Genomic DNA, 21,584 nt, shown 5'->3' on the forward strand with positions numbered 1-21,584 from the left:
ACCCTGATTTCAATTCCAAGTACCAATAAATAAATAAATAAGAACACTCTGTCTACAAAATGTAAATGATCCCACTCAAAACTATAGACATTAATCCAAGATTGCTGTACCACCAGTGTCACAAGTGTCACTGGTTCTCAGATAGCTGAAACAGGAAACAGGAAAGTTGATAATCTTTTCCTGTAGCAGGTTGTACTTTAGGCTTGGTGACATATTATACATACTATCAAAACAATGCAACTCTGCCATTGTGGTTAAAAAAATTAAAAAAAATAAAAACAGGCAGACAATATTTAAACAAACATAGCTTTGTTTCAATAAAACTTTATGTATAGAGTACAAATACAAGAAAACAATGTATTTGTACTTGCCACCTACAAAACAAGGAGCAGACCAGCAGACTGTAGCTTGCTGACCTTTAAAAACAGGGACCTTATTCTCATCTGAGAATCTGCTTCTTCAAAAGCCTGCTCTAGTCATTGCTCCCACTCTTTTCCTTAGAAATACTGTAGCACTTAGAGATTGTTGGTAGGTTTATTTCCCTACTCAAGCTTAGGCCAATTCTAAGCTGCAAACCTAGAAAACCAATACCTCTCTGTCCAGTGTTGCTTTAATACTTAAACTTTTTCTGATAGTAGCTCACCTACTGAATCTGAATGGGGACGGCGGGAGAGTAAAAAGAGAGAAGCTAAATCGTTGAGCATCAGGATTCAAGAATTAAAGTCTGTAAGAAAATAAATAATACCCTTTCTGTGACCAGAATCAAGTATCTGGGCTGCCTCTCACTGGGTACTAATATTGGAGAGATGAGTGTTGGCAAAAAGAAATCAGGTTTATTCAAGGCCAGCCCTGAGGAAACCAGAAGGCCTAGGTCCTCAAGGTTGTATCTTTCTTGGTTTCTGGGCACCAGGGGTTTTTGTGGGAGGGAAGGAAGCAGTGAGGCTGCAGTCTGGACAGTCCTCTTCATTGAGGGAGTTGGCTAACATCGAGGTAGAGCTTCTCTTTAGCCAAAGGATTAGGGACAAGTAGAAGGGCAAAAGGGAAGAGGAAGCCCCTCCACATTTCCTCCTAGACTTCATGGTGCGAATAGTAGGGATTTGTTTTGAAATAAATAAGTTAATAATAACCTCCCCCAGAGGAGCCAGTACCCACGTAAAATTGAGTTCAATTCCAAGTACCACTGGTTCTTGATTAAACCTCCCCTTCGCCAGATCAAGGCTGGAAGCTGGGGCCCAGCTGGCTTCAGTGATGGTCATAGTCTGTGTTTGCCTCCTGGACAGGTTACCTGGCTTTGGTGATTGCAGCCTGTGTGCTGAATTTTCACAGAGCGCTTCCTCTTTTTGGGATCACCGTGGCTGCCATCTTCTTCATTGTCTGGGATCACTTGATGGCCAAATATGAACATCGAATTGATGAGATCATATCCCCAGGCAAAATGCTGCTGAACAGCCACTGGTTCTGGCTGAAGTGGTAAATGCAATTGCTTCTCTTATTGCAATTAAGAGAGATATTCTTTTTTTCCAACACAATTCCAAAAATTTGTTCTAAAATTGCTTCCTCATTTATGGGATATTGAAGCTAGAAACAAACCTTGGGAGCAATCCATTATGATGCCTTCATTTTACAAATAGGAAATCAAGGCCTAGATGAGATGATGACTCGTTTGAAATGTGTTCAAGCATCCCTACAATCAGTAGCCTTAATTTCAAGTTATACTGAATGATAAAATGTGGTCCAAAAAAACATTAATTTAATAACCTTCCAAGTACTGCATTAGAGAGACACCTACATATCAAAAAGTGGTTAAGAGTATAAGATAGTACAGGTTTTAGTCATTGCACCAATAGTGTTAGGTCTTCCTAGCACTTTTCAATAGCATGGCCTCAGGGTCAATTAGTAGGATCTGTCCTGGCATGGGTCAGGGAACAGCAACATGAAATCTAATCTCAGTACCTGTTTAAAGACTTTATTCATAAATACAAAATGAAAAATATAGGTTTTTGTTTGTTTTGTTTTGTTTGCAGTATTGGGAATCAACCAAGTCTAGTACATAATAGGCATGTACTCTTTCACTGAGCTACACCCCTGGCCAACACCATTTTCTTACGCAAGTTATTTTTTTGGGGGGGTGGTGTATGTTTGTTTGCTTGTTTGCTTTTGTGGCACTAGAGATGGAACCCACGGCTTTGTACACACTGAGCTATGGCCCTAGCCCCACAAGTTATACATATTCCTAATACAACTTATTTATCTTATTTACAAAATACATTCAATCATGATTTTTTTTTTAGTTCCTCTATGGTTGAACATTTATTTTATTTACAATTTTTTGCTTTTTACCTTTTTTTTTGCAGTACTGGGGATTGAACCCAGGGGGTGCTCTGGTGCTCTTCCACAGAGTTCCATCTACAGCCCATTTAATTTTTTAATACTTTGATAATAGCTCACCTACTGAATCTACCAGAGTAGATTGCCAAGTAGTTGCCAAGCCTTAATGATCAAACTTGTGATCCTTCTGCCTCAGCCTCTGAGTCACTGGGATTATAGGCATGCACTACTACATCCAGAAATTTTTTGCTACTGTAAATGTTATGATAAGCATAAACCTTTCTTTTTTAATCTATTTTTTGTCTAACCAACATATTAAAATCATGACCCACAGATTGTAATGAAAATACAACAATTTTTTCATCCATCATTCTTTCCATTTTATTCAATGGGAACTATCTATCCCATATTTTGTAATGCCAAAACCTCACGCCCCTTCTGCCCACTCTTAGTTAATAATCCAATGGTTACAGAAGTATTTTTTTAATATTTATTTTTTAGTTGTAGTTGGACACAATACCTTTTTTTTCTTTACTTATTTTTATGTGGTTCTGAGGATTGAACCCAGGGCCTTGCACATACGAGGCGAGCGCTCTACTGCTGAGCCACAATCCCAACCCCAGAAGTATTTTTAATATGAAGCTGTCCCAGCCCATACAATAATGAAAACTAGGAAGGCAGCCAAGATTCTATCTTACCATCCCAGATTTGGCTTGTGTTTCTCTTTTCTCCTTGTTTTCTGCTTCTCTACCAACCTCAAATCTAGGGATCAGGCCAGGACAGTTCCAACTCAGGGAGGTGGCTTCCTGCTCTGGGCAGGAGACCCTCCTCCTTGGAGGAAGGGCCTTATGAATTGCCAAAGCCCACTCTCCTCTAGGACGCACTTCCTTCAGTGACCACTATAGGCTTTTCCTTCAACTTTTCTTTAGAGGATCTCCTCTCCTTCCAGGTGGCCCTACTGGGTTGTTCCCAGGACCTCTCTCTCCATAGAGACCCCCCCAAGGATTCTAACAAGAAACTTCATACATCCTTGGCCTAATAAATCAGGATTGTGCAGTCCCAACATAGCAAACAGCCTTTCCGGTTCTGCCATCAAAGCAATGAATCAGCCTTGTCATGCCCATTAGACTCCCCAGGGAGTCAGAACCCAGCCTAACATCCAATTTAGCTCTGTTGAGGCCCCCCCAGCTGCAGAGGACACCTTTCAAATTCTCCATTAGAGGGACAAAGCTAACATCTTACCTATCCCCAAAGACAAGGTAGAGAGAATCCAGATAGCTATTTTAAAGAAATAGCCAGACCTTCCTCTCCAAATGTCCTTTCTTCTCTCTGATCCCTTTGTGTATCTGTGAGCTGGTAAAGGGCCTGAGTTGCAGAATGAGGGGGACACATTGTTTAATTTATGGGTTATTTGCCATTTTTAGCCACAACCAAAAAGAGTCTGCTACAATATGTGAAAGTGTAGCTTCCTGCTGCCGGGATATGTTACTCTTGTCTGCATTTTTAAATTTGTCAGTTTAAGCCTCAAGTTAGCACTACAAATGATCCCAACACCTCCCTTTTGTTTGCTTAGGGTGATTTGGAGTTTATTGATCCTATCGATCATCTTCTGGCTGATCTTCGACACCGCCAAATTGGGCCAACAGCAGCTGGTGTCCTTTGGTGGACTCATAATGTACATTATCCTGTTGTTTATATTTTCCAAGTACCCAACCAGAGTAAGTATGAAATTGGTTGGACTTTCTGTTTTGTTTTGTTTTCCCTCCCCAGGTGAAAAATATGATCAAAATAATGATCATAAAAGAATTTAACTATTCAATATTTTTCTTAATTTTCTGTAATTTAAGTGGTTAAGTTGCCCTTCTTCTGGAAATTTCAAAGTACTGTCTATTACTATCTCATTCCATTCTCAGTAATTTCCAGTTACACAACCAGTGGGACATTCTCTCCTTGTCAAATCCTATTTCTACTCATGTACACCCTGCCTCTATCCAACATACATACGGAGAAAATCACATTCATTTTGATCTCAGTTTTCCAAGACTACAAATTACTTAATAGTTTGCACTTGATCCTGCACTTAATCAAATTCTATTTGCAATTCAGGCTTTCTACTCCAAAAAAAAAAAATTGTCCTTATACTGTTTTTCCCCCAATTGAATCCAGTCCTCATCCTTGTCTGTCAGCCTGTAATTCATGAAATGGGCAAGAATTCTGAGACGGGCTGGGGATGTGGCTCAAGCGGTAGCACGCTCCCCTGACATGTGTGCGGCCCGGGTTCTATCCTCAGCACCACATACAAACAAAGATGTTGTGTCCGCCGAAAATCAAAAAATAAATATTAAAAAAAAAAGAATTCTGAGACCTAGAAGCTCTCACATATGAATCATGATGGCAAGCCCTGGAAGAATTTTCTGACTAAAAGATTGACCCAAGGAAAAAGCATTAATCTGAGGCCAAGTTCACCTGATATGATCCAAATCACTTGGCCTGTTTGGGTAAGCATCTCCACTGACTGGGCCTTTGCTCCCATAGATCTTTTCAGAGCTCATTTCCCCACCAAAAAATGAAAACAGATGATTGCTATTTCTGCTGCACATCCTACATCTGCATTACAGGTTATTGGTTCATTTTATAGCGAAATAAGAGCCCCTCAATAGGGTAGAATTTCATTTAATTCACTTATAAAATTGTCAGATCAACAAACCTCAGACATACTGAGAAATCATGTTCTGCCTTTCAATTTTCCAGGCAGGAGAAGTAATTATATTTGTCTAATACTTACAGTAAGACTAGAACAGCCAGGTCCTTCCTCCTTTAATGACACTTCTTAGACTACTCTTTGTGTCTAAGTTACTTATCAGAACTTAGTGGTTACTCACCAGCACTAAAGACTTGAAACCCAGGTTTAAGGAGAGGAAATGCAATCTTAAGCTTTTGAAGCTATGGTTCTATCAAAAGACCCTCTGCTCATGGCTCCTCAGGCCTCCCAAAGAAGAAATCAGTGATTCTTTTGATGTTTATGCTAACGTCAGCATTAACTTTCTAATAAGATAATATCTCTGTCATTCTGCATAGGTTTACTGGAGACTTGTCTTTTGGGGAATTGGGTTACAATTTCTTCTTGGACTGTTAATTCTAAGGACTAATCCTGGATTTATTGCTTTCAATTGGTTGGGCACACAAGTTCAGGTAAGTGTTTCAAAAGAATACTTTACATTTAAGATGCTTTTAACATTTGGATGTAATCCTTGAGGCATCTCAGAAATAGGTTTATAAGTCTGTAATATTTGACCCAGATTTTAATTCCATAGTGTGAATCAGACAAATACCTGTTTGTGTGGAATACATTAATCTGTCTAGTTAATTATGATTACTGCTGTCCTTACCTATATTCTCTACTGCATCCATCCCCTTTCCCTGTTCCCCCATCACCTTGCCCATAGGGATGTCACCCTTATAAGCTGGTTTCTAAACAGAGAAATGAGCTTCCTTTGCATCCAGTAGTAACAAGTGGCACCTGTGTACTATCTCTGGCTTGCTAGAGCAAATTACCACACTCAGCTAGTTCTTTAGCATCCTAGAGTCAGACTTAATGTCAGATATGACAGAAAATCTTTATGCAGACATAATTTAAAAATACAGCTCTATGCCATTCATTGGACATGGTTCTCATCCTCTGCAGAGCCTAGTGATACGATGGCTTGTAACGACCATTTCAGTGGTTTTAATGATCTCTTTTTCTTTCTCAAATCAGATTTTTCTGGGTTACACTGATGCTGGTGCTAAATTTGTCTTTGGTGAAAAATACACAGACCACTTCTTTGCATTTAAGGTAAATCTGAACTTTTTCCATGTACTTCCTGTCTTGTCAGTAGCTTCTCAATCTTTGTAGATGTTCAGATAAAACCTAACTGACCAAACACCAGGTATATAATTGCTGGGCTTGTTTTAGGTATGCAACACATCACCAGCCTTTTGCATTTGCAGTGTTATCTGAAGTCAGAGGATTGCACACATTTCACCAGGTTACTTCTGTATAGCATTAAGGGAAATATCTAGGGGAAGTCACAAATATCCAAATGTTGGAAGTTGGGGGGTGGTCTTGGCTGAGGTATTTATGAAGAATCCTATGGGGTGATAGTATCTTGAACTTCAGATTCAGGAGAAAGAAATTTATGCAATCAGCAATGAGTGGGCATATGGCCCCCAATGGCTTCCAGGTAACAGCTCTGCACTCTGCACTCCTCAGTCACAGGCAGTTTGGGACAGCTGCTCAAGCACATTAACCCGTGTTCTTCCAGAGCCATCCCCAGGCTTCACCTTTTTCATCTTTGCTCCGGTACAACCTTTATTGAAGCAATCTTGATGGATTGGCATTCTGCTAATCAACAGAGAGACAGCCTGGCCTCTGCCTAGGCACAGTCAATTCCCTCTTGGGGTTCCCACAAGCATCAGAAAATTCACCCTCTTCTGGCAAGTCCCTGCAAATATTGAGTCAGAAAGTTATATTTGGGCTTTTCTTCAGCTTTCTCTCTTGTGGTGTTAATGTTCATACATTTTCTCCCTTAGAGATTCCAAATTTTCCTCTAAATTACTCCATTCAGCTAGGCAAATTTTTATGCTAGATCTTTTTTTTTTTTTTTTTTTTTTTTTTTGGTACCAAGGATTGAACTCAGGGGCACTTAACCACTTAACCACTAAGATACATCTCCAGCCCTTTTCATTTTTATTTCGAAATAGGGTCTCACTAGTTGCTTAAGGCCTTAATAAGTTGCTGAGGCTGGCTTTGAACTTGCCATCTTCTTGATTCAGCCTCCTGAGTAGCTGGGATTATAGGTGTATGCCACTGCACCCCACACTGGATTTTTAAAATATACTTTTAATTTTTATTTATTTTATTTATTAATTTTTTGGTGGTGCTGGGGATTAAACCCAGGGCCTTGTGCATGCGAGGCAAGCACTCTACCAACTGAGCTATATCCCCAGCCCTACTTCTAATTTTTATTGACACATAATAATTGTCCATATTCATGGGGTGTGACATTTTAATACATGTATAAATGTACAATGATCAGATCAAGGTCTGAATCTTCTCTAAAGCTGCTGACCTGATGCTTTGGTGTTGAGATAACTAAGCCTTATCTGAGAAGGGTCAAGCATTTATAGAGTGAGATAGAAAGATGCTTATATCGTGAAATGAATTGAGAATTGGAAAAAGAATAAAACCACAGGAAGGAGTAACTTGCTATACAGATAATAAGGGTGCTTCAGACCTTGTCTTTTCCTCTCTTGCCCCAGGGCAGTGGCCTTTCTGCTTTCCTGCCAACTCAGAATCCCTGGATGAGCCCCTTTAACTCCTTCAGGCTTTCAGGAAAGTTCTGCCTACCCATTAAAACCAATAAGAGGCTCATAGTGAGCTCTGATACTGGCATAAAATGTATTTTAGTATATATAATTAATAGATTTTTCTAAATTAGATCTTGTACAAATTGTCCTTGGTCATTCTGTGTCTCTGGTAGCAGATCATCTGGCCATTTAGCTGGGGGAATAGTGGGGAATTGTTGAGGTGGAGTGGGGCTGAGTAGAGACCTGGCCCACAGCTGTGTGTGGTCTATGTAGGTGGAAACTGCTCCCTGTAGAAACACAGGCTGCAGGTTCCAAAAGAGCAACAGAGAAATAGGATCTAGCCAGTTACATCCTTCTTTAACACAGGACTAACCTGGTCTTCAAAATGTCACCACTTTAGTGATTCAAAAATCTATAGGTAAAATAATTTTTATTTCTAAAGCTAAAAGAATTAATGCATACTCCATGGGAGGCACTGTGTGTAAGTATCAACCATGAATTATCTGAACCGCACAGCTGCTACAAATAAGGATCTGAAGTGCCTCACGATTCATCTTGACCCAGGTTACTCTGCTAATTAGGGATGAAGCTCATGTCTTTTTAATATCAGGACAATGAGAATATTTTCCAGTGGCCTTCAGTTTGTGGCTCTAGCTATCAAAATTCCCCCGCCCAAATAGTATTTTTTCTCTAAGAAAACCTCATCATAGAAGGGGGTAGGTCGGAGCTGAGGTTGTGGCTCAGTGGTAGAGTGCTCACCTGGCGTGCATGAGGCACTGGGTTTGATCCTCAGCATCACATAAAAATAAAATAAAGATATTGTGTCCACCTAAAACTAAAAATAAAATAAAATAAGAAGGGGAGAGGTCACATTTTCTATGAAATATACTTGTTGAGCCTTCTTTCTTCTGTTACAACAATATCTGAAACTGGATAATTATTATAAAGAATTAAGGTTTATTTAGAGTACAAATTTAAGGTGGGGGCAGTCTAATTCCAACAAGCTGGCATTGATCAGGACCTTCTTGGTCCTCATAACATGGCAGAGGGCATCAGATGGTGAGCCAGGGCAAGTGAACGCTCTCAGATCTCTTTTCTCTTCTAATAAAGCCACTACTGCCACTATGGGGGCCCCACCTTCACGCCCTCATCTAATCCTAATTATTTCCCAAAAACCCCACCTCCAAGTGCCATTAACATATGAATCTGGGTATTAAGTTTCCAACACCTGAACTTTCAGGGGACATAGTCAAATCAATTTGACACTCAAGCCTATCTAGAAGAAATTAGAATAAGGGACTTAGAGAGGGAAGCTGCCTGGTAAAAAGGGTTGTCAGTTCAAGAGGCGTTTCCAGCATTGTTATGGTGTCTCTGATGGAGACAGGAGGCAGAGAGGGGACCTAATAGTAAACCTGCAATATTATTGGGGTCACCACTGACCCATAACTAACTCTGTTCCCCCATCCCCAGGTCTTGCCAATTGTGATTTTCTTCAGCACTGTGATGTCCATGTTATACTACATGGGATTGATGCAGTGGATCATCAGAAAGGTACTGGGATTGGGACATACAAGGTGACAGGTGCAGAGTTGATTATTTCAGGTACAAAGTCTTAAATGCCTTTTATCCAGGCATTTCCAAAGTGCCTTTCTCTTCCTACAAATATTCACCTCCATCACCAAAGTTATTACATTGAAACGCCAAATCCTGCACGTGCCCATAAGAGGAATTTTATCTCAGGGTCTTCTAATAGGGCTTTGATTTATAATCCACTGGATAACTCCATGAAACCATAGCAGTTACGTCTTTAACCAAGCAATTGAGGTCAAATACCTGCCACGGGGAAGTGGTGTTGATCTCTCCTCACAGTTACCTACACTAGGCCTCATACATACTTGTCTTTAGAAAGTTACCAAAGTAGGTATGCCTCATCTTAGAGTTGCTAGAGAAATTAAAGCAGGAAAGTGAAGTGTTTTTTACTCTGGTGGTGGGGCAGTTTTATAAGCACACATTTTTTTTTTTAAAGAAGAGTTAATCTCATTCGTGCTGCTCCAGTAATTGAGTTCTACTCTCATGTCAGATCAGAAAACTAGATATTTGTAAGCTAGTTTGGATGCATATGGAAGCAGACCAGTGCACACAGGCCTTGAGGGACAACCACAGCCTTCCTTTGATTCCTGTAAATAAATCAAAATATATAACCAGAAAGAGAAAAGATAGGAGAAAGAGAGAAAGAAAGAATAAGAAAACCAGCAGAATTTGCAATCACAGTGAGCTCCAGTACTCATAATTTCCTGATTATTGGTTTATATATTCAGAATTACTGCACTCACATTTAGAATCCAAATTTTTAAAATTCTGGTAATAATATTATTTGATGATAATATGTATCTGCTTAGAATCTTTGGAAAATGCATAGGACTAATTGCCTTTTTAAAAAGAAAAAAAAAGGATAGGGATGCAGCTCAATGGCAGAAGCCCTGCTTAACATCACAAGGCCATGAGTTCAATCACCAGAACCAAAATAAAGCAATTTTTAAAAATAAGAAAGTATATAGAGCTTGTGTGAAATAATCTCACAGAGAAAGAGAGAGAAAGCCTTAAAAACAAATACAAATATGTTAAAAAATGATCATAAGAGTCTTTGTTGTATCATAAATGCATGTAGATAATGTTATATATAACTGTCAATGAAGTTATACATCATTTTACATCTTGCTTTTCCAACCACTATTCAATGTAGCCATTTTCCCATGCTAATAAATAATATCAAAAAGTAAATGTTTTTTAAAAAAGAATTACCGTACTCATATAGCTAAGTGGAAAGAAAGGAAATAGAATTCAACAGGAAGTCAGCATCCTGAGATAGGTATCATGGTCACTGGTTGAAAGGTTTATTAGTCACCTTTCCATTACTATGATAAATATCTGAGATAATCAACTTCTATAGAAGAAAGGTTTATTTAGACTCACAGTTTTGGAAGTTTTGGTCCATGATTGATTTGCCTTGCTGCTTTGGGGCAGGGAATGCCTGCTCACCTGATGACCAGAATGTGAAAAGGGAAAGGAATTGACTGAGATTCCACAATATCTCCTAGTGGCAGTGACCTAAGATCTCCCGCCAGGCATGGCCTTTTACAGTTTTCACCACCAGTTGATAGTGATACAGTCTGGAGACTAAGCCTTTAACACATGGGGCTTTGGGGGACTTTTCAGATTCAAATTATGACAAAAGGCCAGTACAAACAGTAGATCCATAAACCACGTTCACTGTTTAATCTCACTGTTTAATAGTTGACAAAACCACTTTCTATGACAAAACAACTACTCTGTACTTTGGTTTCCTCTTCTGTAAAATGGGCATAATATATAGGACATACTTCAGAGAGTAAAGATTCAATGTGTTGCACAGGTCAAGGGCTTACAACAGTGCCTGGAATGCAGAAAAGCCTACCATAAGTGTTAACAATTATCACTTATTACTTTTATAAAGCATATCTGTAGAAATCATTTGTCTAATGTTCAAAAGTCTATACAATGACTCAGACTTACCACCCTTACAGGAGGATTTGATCAGCCTGCTCTATGGGCTAGATGGTTTATACATACATTTATCACCATCACCAACCTGCCCATGATTATTGAAGGCCTCAATATTTTACTCCAGTTCAAAGACTTTACCCCACTTTGAATTTTGTTATATACACACAGTTCATCACTGACTTTGTCCCTTTCTTCCTTTTAGGTCGGATGGATAATGCTTGTTACTATGGGCTCATCTCCTATTGAGTCTCTAGTTGCTGCTGGCAATATATTTGTTGGACAAGTAAGTTGCAATACCAAGAAAGCAAGCAATACAAGACATCTACTAAATGGATAGTCTCTTTCTGAAACACAGAATAGGAAAATACCATGGTATTGTCATTTCTTTTAGTGTGGAGAAAAAGATGTAATAAGGAACCCTTAATTTTGGCAATGTCCAGATTCCAGAAAGAAAGAAAGAAAGATACCTCCGAAGTGTTTAGATACACTGGTATGGAATTGGGTTCCTGTAAGTTGTGAAGAAAACAAAAGTCGAGGTATTTTATTAAAGCATAGGGCTTCTCATATACAAATTCTCTCTACAGTCTTTTCTGAGTTCATTGAATTGTTGAGGTTTCTGGTTGACTCTTCAGAAACAAGCAGCTCATCTCCTCAAATGGATTTCACTATCTTAAAGCTGCAAACATGTAAGAAACTTGTATTCTACACTGCAATGCCTGTGGCAGTAAAGAAAACCAACAAAGGCCTTTTGCCAACAACCATGCAGCTGTATAAATAATTCTCATTCTCAACTTGTCCAAACTAGCCAACATTCTGTCTTTGCTGAGCATGAGTATAAAATGCCTTTATGTTTTTTTCCTTCTCATTAAAGATATACTTTTAGGCTACAAATTTCAGTTCCTTGATTCATCACAGGGATAAATGCTCTTTTGCCTAAAGTCCATTTAAGCAAAGAAATTTGATGCCAAGGATGTCCCTCAAAATAGCAGTATTCCTAAGAGGTGGAAAAGTGAGGAATGGTAATAAGCTACTCATCCCTCAGGATATATAGCTTCAGGGAGAATGGAATAATGCACCAATGAAGCCAAGGGTGAATATTGGCCAGAACCACTGTCCAGAGAAATTGGACTTGAAGCGAAAATGGAGTCACCCAGTGAAACACAGCTCCAAATGCCAGGCTTCCTACTGCTCCAATTCCTTCAAGCAGATTGAGCCTTCTTGGTAAGCCCAGCTCACCAGCCTGGAGCTCTTTAATGGAGATAGATGAAACATACTTCCTTCCCCTGTAAGTTGAAATTAGAATAATTACAGTCATAAAATATCTTAGGACTAATTAGGGCACCATCTTGAGTTGATTGCTACTACCTGCAGGATAAGAAGGCTCACGTATTTGGACTACTATTTAGTCTATAAACTGAGGCTCAATGCATTCAATCTTATATAACAATTAGAAATAATAAGGAGAAAATTGTAAAATTGCACCCATGCTCCTATAGTACTTAATTTGATACTTAATATGCTGAAAGTCCAGCTATTATTGATGGAGAGCCCTACAGGGCAGGCAGGCTGTCTTCCTTAATGAGATTTGAGTCTTTATAACTATACTCTGTCCAGTTCCTTTCTCCCATCAGAGAGGGATCCTCTGAGTTTCAATTACGAAAGTGCCTAAGGGCACCTGTCTTTGTAATTGCTGGTATTTTTTTTAATACACCTGTCTCTATTTTCCTGAAGTCTTCAGAAACAGGTCGAGTCTGTGTAGATGAAACTAAATGGTGAAAAGTCACAGCCCACAAGAAATCCCCAGTCCATGAGCCAGACCACTGGGCAGTTACTTGGTCAGCCCTTAGTAATGTACTCCAAGTCCTCATAGAATCCAGTCCTAGGCTAGGTGGAGGCACCCTATAACTAGCTTCAAAAATGTCAGGGTTTACCCATGACTGTATATGACAATGACCTAGAGCTCAGATTACGCAGACATTCTCAAACTTGAGCATGCCTCATAATTACTTGGAAGACTTGTAAAAACACAAATTGCTGGCCCTACCCACAGTGTTTCTGATTCCATAAGTCAGAGAATTTGAATTTCTAACAATTCTCAAGTGATGCTGATAGAGTTGGCTGACTCTTAGAAACATGGATTTATATTGAAATGTGGTGCTGATTACACACCTCCTCTAAGATTTTAAAGGTCACATTTAATCCAGTTACCCTTCTCTTTCTTCAGACAGAGTCTCCATTGCTGGTCCGACCATATTTACCATATATCACCAAGTCAGAACTCCATGCCATCATGACTGCTGGCTTCGCTACAATTGCTGGAAGCGTCTTGGGTGCATACATTTCTTTTGGAGTAAGACTGTTTTGGAATTAACTTATGCAAACTTCAACCTCTTCTTTATTTGCTGTTGTTATTCATTTATTTTTTTCCTTTCTTTTTTCTTTTCTTACTCTTCTTTTCTTTCCCATTGCCAGTATAAAAGGAGGCCAAGAGAGTGTCTTTTTTGTAGTATGGCAAAAGTTGGTCAGTTTTCTTTGGCATTTGAATGTAGTGACCCCAAGGAGTTTGGGGTCTTCACTTTCATGTTCTTGCCACCTAAATGTGAACTATTTCCAACCACAGCAATAGAAATCATATGATGAGGTTACTTTGACTGTTTTTTAAAAAATTAAAAACTATTACTACTACTAATAAAGATTTTAACAGGGGTCAGCCAACTATGGACCACTGGCCAAATTCAGAGCATAACTTGTTTTTGTAAATAAAGTTTTATTAGAAACAAGGTACTCCTATTTATTTGTCTGTGGCATAGTTGTGGCCTGCAAAACCACAATTATCTACTCTATGACCTTTTCAAAACAGATTTTTGGAAACTTGACCTACAGCATTATTCTCAAACCTTACTGCACATTAGAATCACCTATAAATTTTCAAAGACCCTAATTCCCAGGCCCATAGCCCACTTTTATGTAAAATTTTTTGGTATTTACTAGTATTTTTAAAACTTCTCAGATTTCAACTAAAAGCCATGTTTGAGCTGGTGGCCTACGGTGTAGGTCTGGAGAATGCTGTGATAGCCAATATTGTGCTCTGTGCATAGGCTGATAAGCCACACATTAATTTGATACTTAATATGCTGAAAGTCCAGCTATTATTGCTGGAGAGCCCTACAGGGCAGGCAGGCTGTCTTCCTTAATGAGATTTGAGTCTTTATAACTATACTCTGTCCAGTTCCTTTCTCCCATCAGAGAGGGATCCTCTGAGTTTCAATTACGAAAGTGCCTAAGGGCACCTGTCTTTGTAATTGCTGGTATTTTTTTTAATACACCTGTCTCTATTTTCCTGAAGTCAGAGAAACCTAATCGTACAGGCAACACTCTGTGATTCAGGAGACTAGGATCTATTGCAAGACAAGTGAGTTTCATTCCAGGTTCTTCATTCAAGCTGGGGACAGCCAACTAGTAGAAAGAAGGAAGAAGAAAAAAGTGAAGGATATATTAGAGATAAGCAATATGAATGGATCCCTAGATTATTCACTCTGCCCCTACTGTGGGAATGCTGCCTTTAAAAATGGGCTAGGTCAGCTATCCCATTCCTTGGTATTTATCTTAAAGAACTGAAATCAGCATATTATAGTGCTACATGCATACAATGTTTATGGCAGTACAATTCACAATAGCCAAGTTATAGAACCATCCTGGGTACGCATCAACAGATGATATATATATATATATATATATATATATATATATATATATATATATATATATATATCACTCACAATGGAGTTCTACTCAGCCATAAAGAAAAATGAAATTGTGTAATTTGCTGGTAAATGTATGAAACTGGAGAATATCATGATAAGTGAAATAAGTCAGACTCAGAAAGTCAAGGATTGAATGTTTTCTTTCATATGTGGAAGATACAGAGAAAATAAATCAATAAATAAGGCTCTCATGAAAATGAAGAGAGACCAAAGGAATAGAGGGCAAGGGAAGTAAAGGGCAAGGGAAGGTACTAGGGAATGATGTCAAATTATGTCATGTCCATCTACAAGTACCACAATGAAACCCACTTTATGTATGATTATAGTGCACTAATTTAAAAATAATAACAATAGAAGGAAGACCTGTAGAGTAGATGGAGGGGATGGGGGAGGAAGAGGATCAGGGGGAGGAAGAAATGGAGGGAAAGGAGAGGTTTTGGGGAATGAGACTGATCATCATGTTATGTGCATGTGCAAACATATCACAATGAATCCCACTTTTATGTAAAAATTTAATGCACAAAAAACTTTTAAAAATGAAACTCCATCTTTAACTTGAAAATAATGGGATAGGTGTTATAGGAATGCAGAGGGAGACACTGGATATGGGATTCTCAAAATGTAGGGAAGAGAATCCAGAAGCAATGTCAAGTATGTGGAGTGGGAAGGAGAAAGAGTAAACTTGTCACAAGGAAAACAGAAATAATTTACAGAATCAAAGGGACTCTGGATAAAAGCATATTGTGTAAAGACACAAAGGATTCCAGGAGAGCAAAAGGAAGGTGGAGAGGGGAAATATCATGCCTTTACATAGATTAGGAATCCTGTCTCCATGCCAGTCCACCCCAGATAACCCATCTAAATTGATGATGAAATGAAATATAGGCTATAGGGACTATATGTCATTTAAAAAGATAACATAGAGGCTAAGGAGTCTTCTTTGAGAGTTCTTAAAATTCACTATTACTTATCTTCTGAAATGATCAGATTTGGGCTTTGTGCTTTTCCTTCAAGAATGTGGCCAATTAACTTGAATCTCTTCTTTGTCCCTCTGACTCTCAGGGTGATGTCATGGCTTGGCTCATGGACAAAAGTTGCTCTTCCAAACCTCCAAAGAAGCATTGCTTTTTGGCATAGAATTGACTCCTGTTCCATCTCTTCCCTATAAGGCTTTTGAGTCACTTTTCTGAATACAAGAATAAAGCTCAGCTTGTTTGCTTGCTTTCTTCTGAAATTGCAGGTTTCATCCACCCACTTATTAACAGCATCAGTTATGTCAGCACCTGCATCATTGGCTGTTGCTAAACTCTTTTGGCCTGAGACAGAAAAACCTAAAGTAACCCTCAAGAATGCCATGAAAATGGAAAATGGGTAAGTGGGACATGTTACCTAATCAATGACTGCGTTAGTCAGTTTTTCATTTGCTATCATCAAAATACCTGACAAGAACAACTTAGAAGAGGAAAAGTTTATTTTGGCTCACAGTTTCAGAAGATTCAGTCCATGGTCAGCTGACTCCAAGGCAGAAACATCATGGCGGAAGGGCATAGTGGAAGAAAGCTGCTCAGCTCATGACAGTAGGGAAAATAGAGAAGAGAGGAAGGGCTCAGGACTAGATAAGTCTTTCTGGGGCACACCCCCAGTGACCTATTTCTTCCAACTAGGTCCCACCTTCCTGTGGTCCATTCAGCTATCAATGGTGCAATCCAGCAAACACCTTATTGTATTAGGGATTATGCTTCCAACTCATGAGCCTTTGGGGACATTCCAGATCCAAACCATAACAATGACTACACAAGTTGGAGCATGAAAGTCCAAATTCAAAACAGCAAAAATTTGATAGAGAGAAAGCACAGAGTGGATTATGATATTAAAGTAGATTTAATTTCTTGTAATTAGACTTTACCAAAAAACATCTTTCTCAACACTTCAGGAAAACCTTTCTAAATACCTGAATTTCAATACGTTTCTTTAACTGTTCATCATAAATATATCTTATTGTAAATACAGCATAGTGTTCATTGAGCTTTTGTTTAAAGGTGTTAGAAAGCCATAGGATGAGCATTTCTGGAGTTGCTTTATATAACAAGAAAGTTCATCTTCTTTTTTCCTGTGAAAAAGAAAGAAAAAGGGGTGGGAAAAACTATAAGATTTTAAATGTTCAAAAGTATTTCATTAAACAATGATTCATAGACCATGATGTGTCTAAGAGTCATCCCTTATTTGTAGGGAAATCAGGTCATATCGTGAGTGGAAAAGCAAAGTTACTGAAGAATACAGTAAAGGTTAAGCATTCCTAATCAAAAATTATAAAATCCAAAATCTAAAACTTTTGACACTAAAGGGAAAAATTCCATACCATTGAACTTTGTCTCATGCACAAAATTGTTTAAAATATAACATAAAAACTTTAAGTCCATGTGTATAAGGTATATGTGAAACATAAATTAATTTTTTATTTAGACTTGGGTCTTATCCCCAAGGTATCTCATTATGTATATGCAAATATTCCAAAATCCAAAACACATTTGGTCCCAAACATTTTGGATAAGAGATATTCAACCTGTAGAATGATTTCACTTATGAAGTTAGCAAGCATGCATATCTGTAGGATGTATCATTTAGAGATAAAGCAAGTGGGAAAATTGTAAAGAAAGGGAATGATAAACAATATTGAGGGAGGCGGGAACCTCTGAGATTAGAAGAGTAGGGAGGGGATAAGATTACACACTGAGGAATTCATAGGCATACCAAAGTACCTGACAAGAGCAACTTAGAGAAGGAAAGCATTATTTTGGGTTCATGGTTTCAGACACTTAGTCCATGGTCAGCAGACTCTATTGCTCTGGACCCAAGTTGGGGCAGAACATCATGGCAGAAGGGCTGGTGGAGGAAAAACATTCAGCTCATGGCATCCAGGAAATAGAGACACTAGTGACAACCTATTTTCCCCAAGGGTATGCCTCCAGCAACCTACTTCCTCCAGATACTACCAACCCACCTACAGTGACCACCCAGTAGTCCATTCAACTTATTAATCCATCAAATGGATTAAACCACTGATGAGGTTACAACTCTCATAATCTAATCGCTTCACCTCTGAACATTCCAGCATTAACACATGAGCTTTTCAGGCCACATCTTGGATCCAAACCATAACAAAAGGTGATGGGACATTCCATTTCTTAAATGAGGTGACAGCTATACAGGCCTTCTAAGATTATGACTCTTTATACCATGAATATTTTATAAATATTGTCTGATAGCTACTTTCAATTAAAAATTCTAAACCTCTACTTTTTAATCATTTTCCAATTTTTATTATAAATGCCCCAAATTTAAAAAGCAATATTGAGGCTGGAGGTGTAGCTCAATGATTGCACAAGTGTTTAGCATGTGTGAGGCCCTGAGTTCAATCTCCAGCATCATGAAAAAACAATATTAAAAAGGATAATGGTTAGATGCAATATGCTCACCACCTATATTCAACATCATGATTTCATGGGATTCAGATGAATATTTTGACCAAGGTAGAGATCTAAATGTTTGCCTCTCACTCAAATGAGGTCTGTTTCTGCCATTTCTGCATCTGTGGTAACTCTGGAATTGCTATCTTTTTATAAAGTGATTCAAGGAATCTCCTAGAAGCTGCAACACAGGGAGCATCCTCATCTATCCCTCTGGTGGCAAACATCACTGTGAATCTGATTGCCTTCTTGGCCCTGTTATCTTTTGTGAATTCAGCCCTGTCCTGGTTTGGAAACATGTTTGATTACCCACAGCTGAGTTTCGAGGTATAATTCCATCATGCTTCTGCTTTCTGTTTTGTTTCTATCCTTGTTTAAGTTTGTGTACAGCCTTCCCAAACTACCCAGGATGTACTCTCACAAACTGCAGAAGCTCCTCAGAGGGCTTCCCCCATCTTCCCAAACTCACTCTCTCCCACTACCCTCCTTCCTCCAGACAGTCATTTGCTCCTGACTCCACCCCCAATATTCCAGGTTGCTTCAAAGGACCCAATTCCAGCCTTGACTCCTGTCTTAGTCTGCTTTCTGTTACAATAACAGATGCCTGTCTGGGTAATTTATAAAGAAAAGAGTATATTTTATCTCACCGTTCTGAAGGCTAGAAATCCAAGGTCAAGTGGCTGCATCTGTCCAACTTCTAGTGAGGGCTATTGTTTGTACCCTGTATAGTAGAAACATAGAAAGGGCAAATGGGCATGTGCAGAGAGGGAGAGGAGAGACAAAAGAGCTCACCCACTTTATAACAACATACTCTCTAGAGTACTACTATATACCAGAAAAAACTAATCCAGTCTCTCTTGGGAAAGATATTAATTCATCTGATGGGCTCCACCATCTCTCAGCAGCATTACACTGAGGACCAAACCTCAACAGGAGTATTGGTAAGGATGAACCCATATTTAAACCATAACAACTCCTGATATATAATGATGGGAAACAGAATATGAGGTGATATCTTGTGTCTAAAAGAGATAGAGGATTCAGGAACAATCTTGTTGAGAGAATGAGGCAAAAGAACTAGAAGCAAATGCCTGTTCTAACCAAATATATTCTGGTTTTTGCAGCTAATATGCTCCTACATCTTCATGCCCTTTTCCTTCATGATGGGAGTAGACTGGCAAGACAGCTTTATGGTTGGCAGACTCATAGGTTATAAGACATTCTTCAATGAATTTGTGGCTTATGAGCAACTCTCACAATTGATCAATTTGAGGAAACAGGCTGGACCTAAATTTGTGAATGGCACTCAGCAATATATGTCAGTGAGTAAATTCTCTGATTTTTCCGTGTACTTCTTCACCTAAATTCATTTGTCATCTAGTGACTTGTGCCTTTGTGTATCAGACACTATGCCAGGCACTTGAGTTATACCAGAGAACAAAACAAATCAAAAATCCTTAATCTTGTGGAGTTCATAATGTACATGGCACTTCATTATTTTCAACTGTATTGAATTAATCATGTGTGTGTGTTTATGTAGCAGGGAGAGAGAAACACTCATCCATATCAGTGATAGTTTACTTTTGAAGACTGTAGACACAAACCTATAGACACATGAGCTGAGACTGAAACCAATCAGTCAAAAGTATTTATTGAATGCCTTCTATGTGTAATATGTTCCATACCAAGACCAAGTACCGAACAAGTCACTGTTCTGTTAGTTTTGCATCATTGTGGAAAAATACCTGAGATGATTAACTTCTGAGGAGGAAAGTTTTATATTGGCTTATGATTTCAGAGGTTTTAATCCATAGTCTGTTGGTCTCATTGCTTTGGGGCCTGAGTATATCATGACAAAAGTATATTGCTTTGGAGATCTGTTCACCTCATGGGAGCCAAGAAGCAAAAAGAGAGGAAGAGGTGGGGGTTAGGTCCCAATTTCTCCTTCAAAGACATGCCCCCAATGACCTAGATTCCTTCCACAAAACCCCACCTCTTAAAGGCTCTACCATCTCCCAATGGCACCATCAACTGGGGACCAAAACCTTTAACATATGGAACTTTGGGGGTCATTCATGATTCAAATTATAACAGGTCCTACCCTCATGGAGCCCATAGTCTAATGATCACAAAGCCCTCTTCCTTCCAGGGGAAGGAATTTTATGAGCTCTGAGAAACTGCCTAAATGCAAAATGGTGCCTGGCCACCATCAAGAGATGGTAAGATGCATTATTACCATCCAGGGGGATGACAGGGAAGAAAAAACTCAGGTCTATGATCTGAAAACCTTGATTTAAATGCCTCATAATCATGTCAACTTCAGAGCAACAGCCTACAAAGAGATGCTCATGTCTGCCTGGACTTTGGTGGAATGAGGAAATTGGATGAGGCTGTATTTGTAGCTGAATCTCCAACTTCTTACCCCCCAAACAATAGAATTGTCATAGTGGAAACTAAACTATTTCCATTCAGGCAATAGTGAATATTTTTGACCACCACCATTTCTATAACCTACTTGTGGTTAATGTCCCAGGTTCATATTGGGTTTTAAAAGGCAAAGGAGGGAAAGCAGGCTGCCCAAGTATTGATACTGTTCACCCCCAACACCAACACCACCCCTTCCAGCTGCCCAAAGACCAGTCATACTAATTGAATTGTGTCCCACATGTTACACAAGTTAGCAACAGCCTACTCCAGGACCACTGATTACACTTCGAAATCAGGGGCATTTTGACCCACACATCTGATAGGACAGGGGCTTTGTTTCTCACATGTTCTTTCTTCAATGAGCCTCACAGTGAAACTTGACCATTTACTCTCATTATTTGGATGCCACCTAGACCATTGGTTTTCCTGCCAAAAGTAAACAATAAGCTAAATTAAGTGAAATGTTTCCTATCCCCAACTGTCAGTTGCAAGCAGAAAATAGTTTTGCTAATGAGAAAAGTGAGCTGCCAGTTCTGGCAATGCTAAGCAGCTTTGTGAAAAGGCTGTTAAGAAAATGGAGACAGAACTGTAGCACTGATTTGGGTTTGGGGGTGAGCCCAGACAAAGGCAGGCACACAGAGCACATAGTGAGATGTGAGCTCAGTGGCCTCTGTCATTCATTGCTGTCATGATGGGAGCAGCATTT

The 21,584-nt window shown here is 39.0% G+C and overlaps 1 protein-coding gene and 1 long non-coding RNA gene across 2 annotated transcripts in view; one reads left to right on the forward strand and one right to left on the reverse strand.

Moving 5' to 3' along the window:
- The window catches only part of LOC124109656 (solute carrier family 28 member 3), a gene marked incomplete at its 3' end in the record, with an annotated part of 75,989 nt that extends 56,216 nt beyond the window's left edge, over positions 1 to 19,773 (forward strand). Inside the window, 10 exon segments of the mRNA XM_058570748.1 lie at positions 1,281 to 1,470; positions 3,902 to 4,046; positions 5,407 to 5,520; positions 6,086 to 6,163; positions 9,148 to 9,228; positions 11,423 to 11,503; positions 13,445 to 13,570; positions 16,225 to 16,355; positions 18,610 to 18,778; positions 19,576 to 19,773. Of these exon segments, the coding sequence (XP_058426731.1) occupies positions 1,281 to 1,470; positions 3,902 to 4,046; positions 5,407 to 5,520; positions 6,086 to 6,163; positions 9,148 to 9,228; positions 11,423 to 11,503; positions 13,445 to 13,570; positions 16,225 to 16,355; positions 18,610 to 18,778; positions 19,576 to 19,773 (1,313 nt within the window).
- Positions 16,438 to 19,650, reverse strand: LOC124109659 (uncharacterized). Its single transcript, XR_006857058.2, has 2 exons — positions 19,099 to 19,650; positions 16,438 to 17,094 (listed from the first exon to the last, which is right to left on the reverse strand). It is a non-coding gene; the product is annotated as an uncharacterized LOC124109659 (long non-coding RNA).
- Positions 19,774 to 21,584: the final 1,811 nt, after the last annotated feature.

Source organism: Marmota monax, unplaced genomic scaffold, assembly GCF_021218885.2.
Source record: "Marmota monax isolate L192 unplaced genomic scaffold, Marmota_monax_Labrador192_F-V1.1 WCK01_AAM20220418_F8-fsc00951, whole genome shotgun sequence".
NCBI classification, from domain to species: domain Eukaryota; kingdom Metazoa; phylum Chordata; class Mammalia; order Rodentia; family Sciuridae; genus Marmota; species Marmota monax.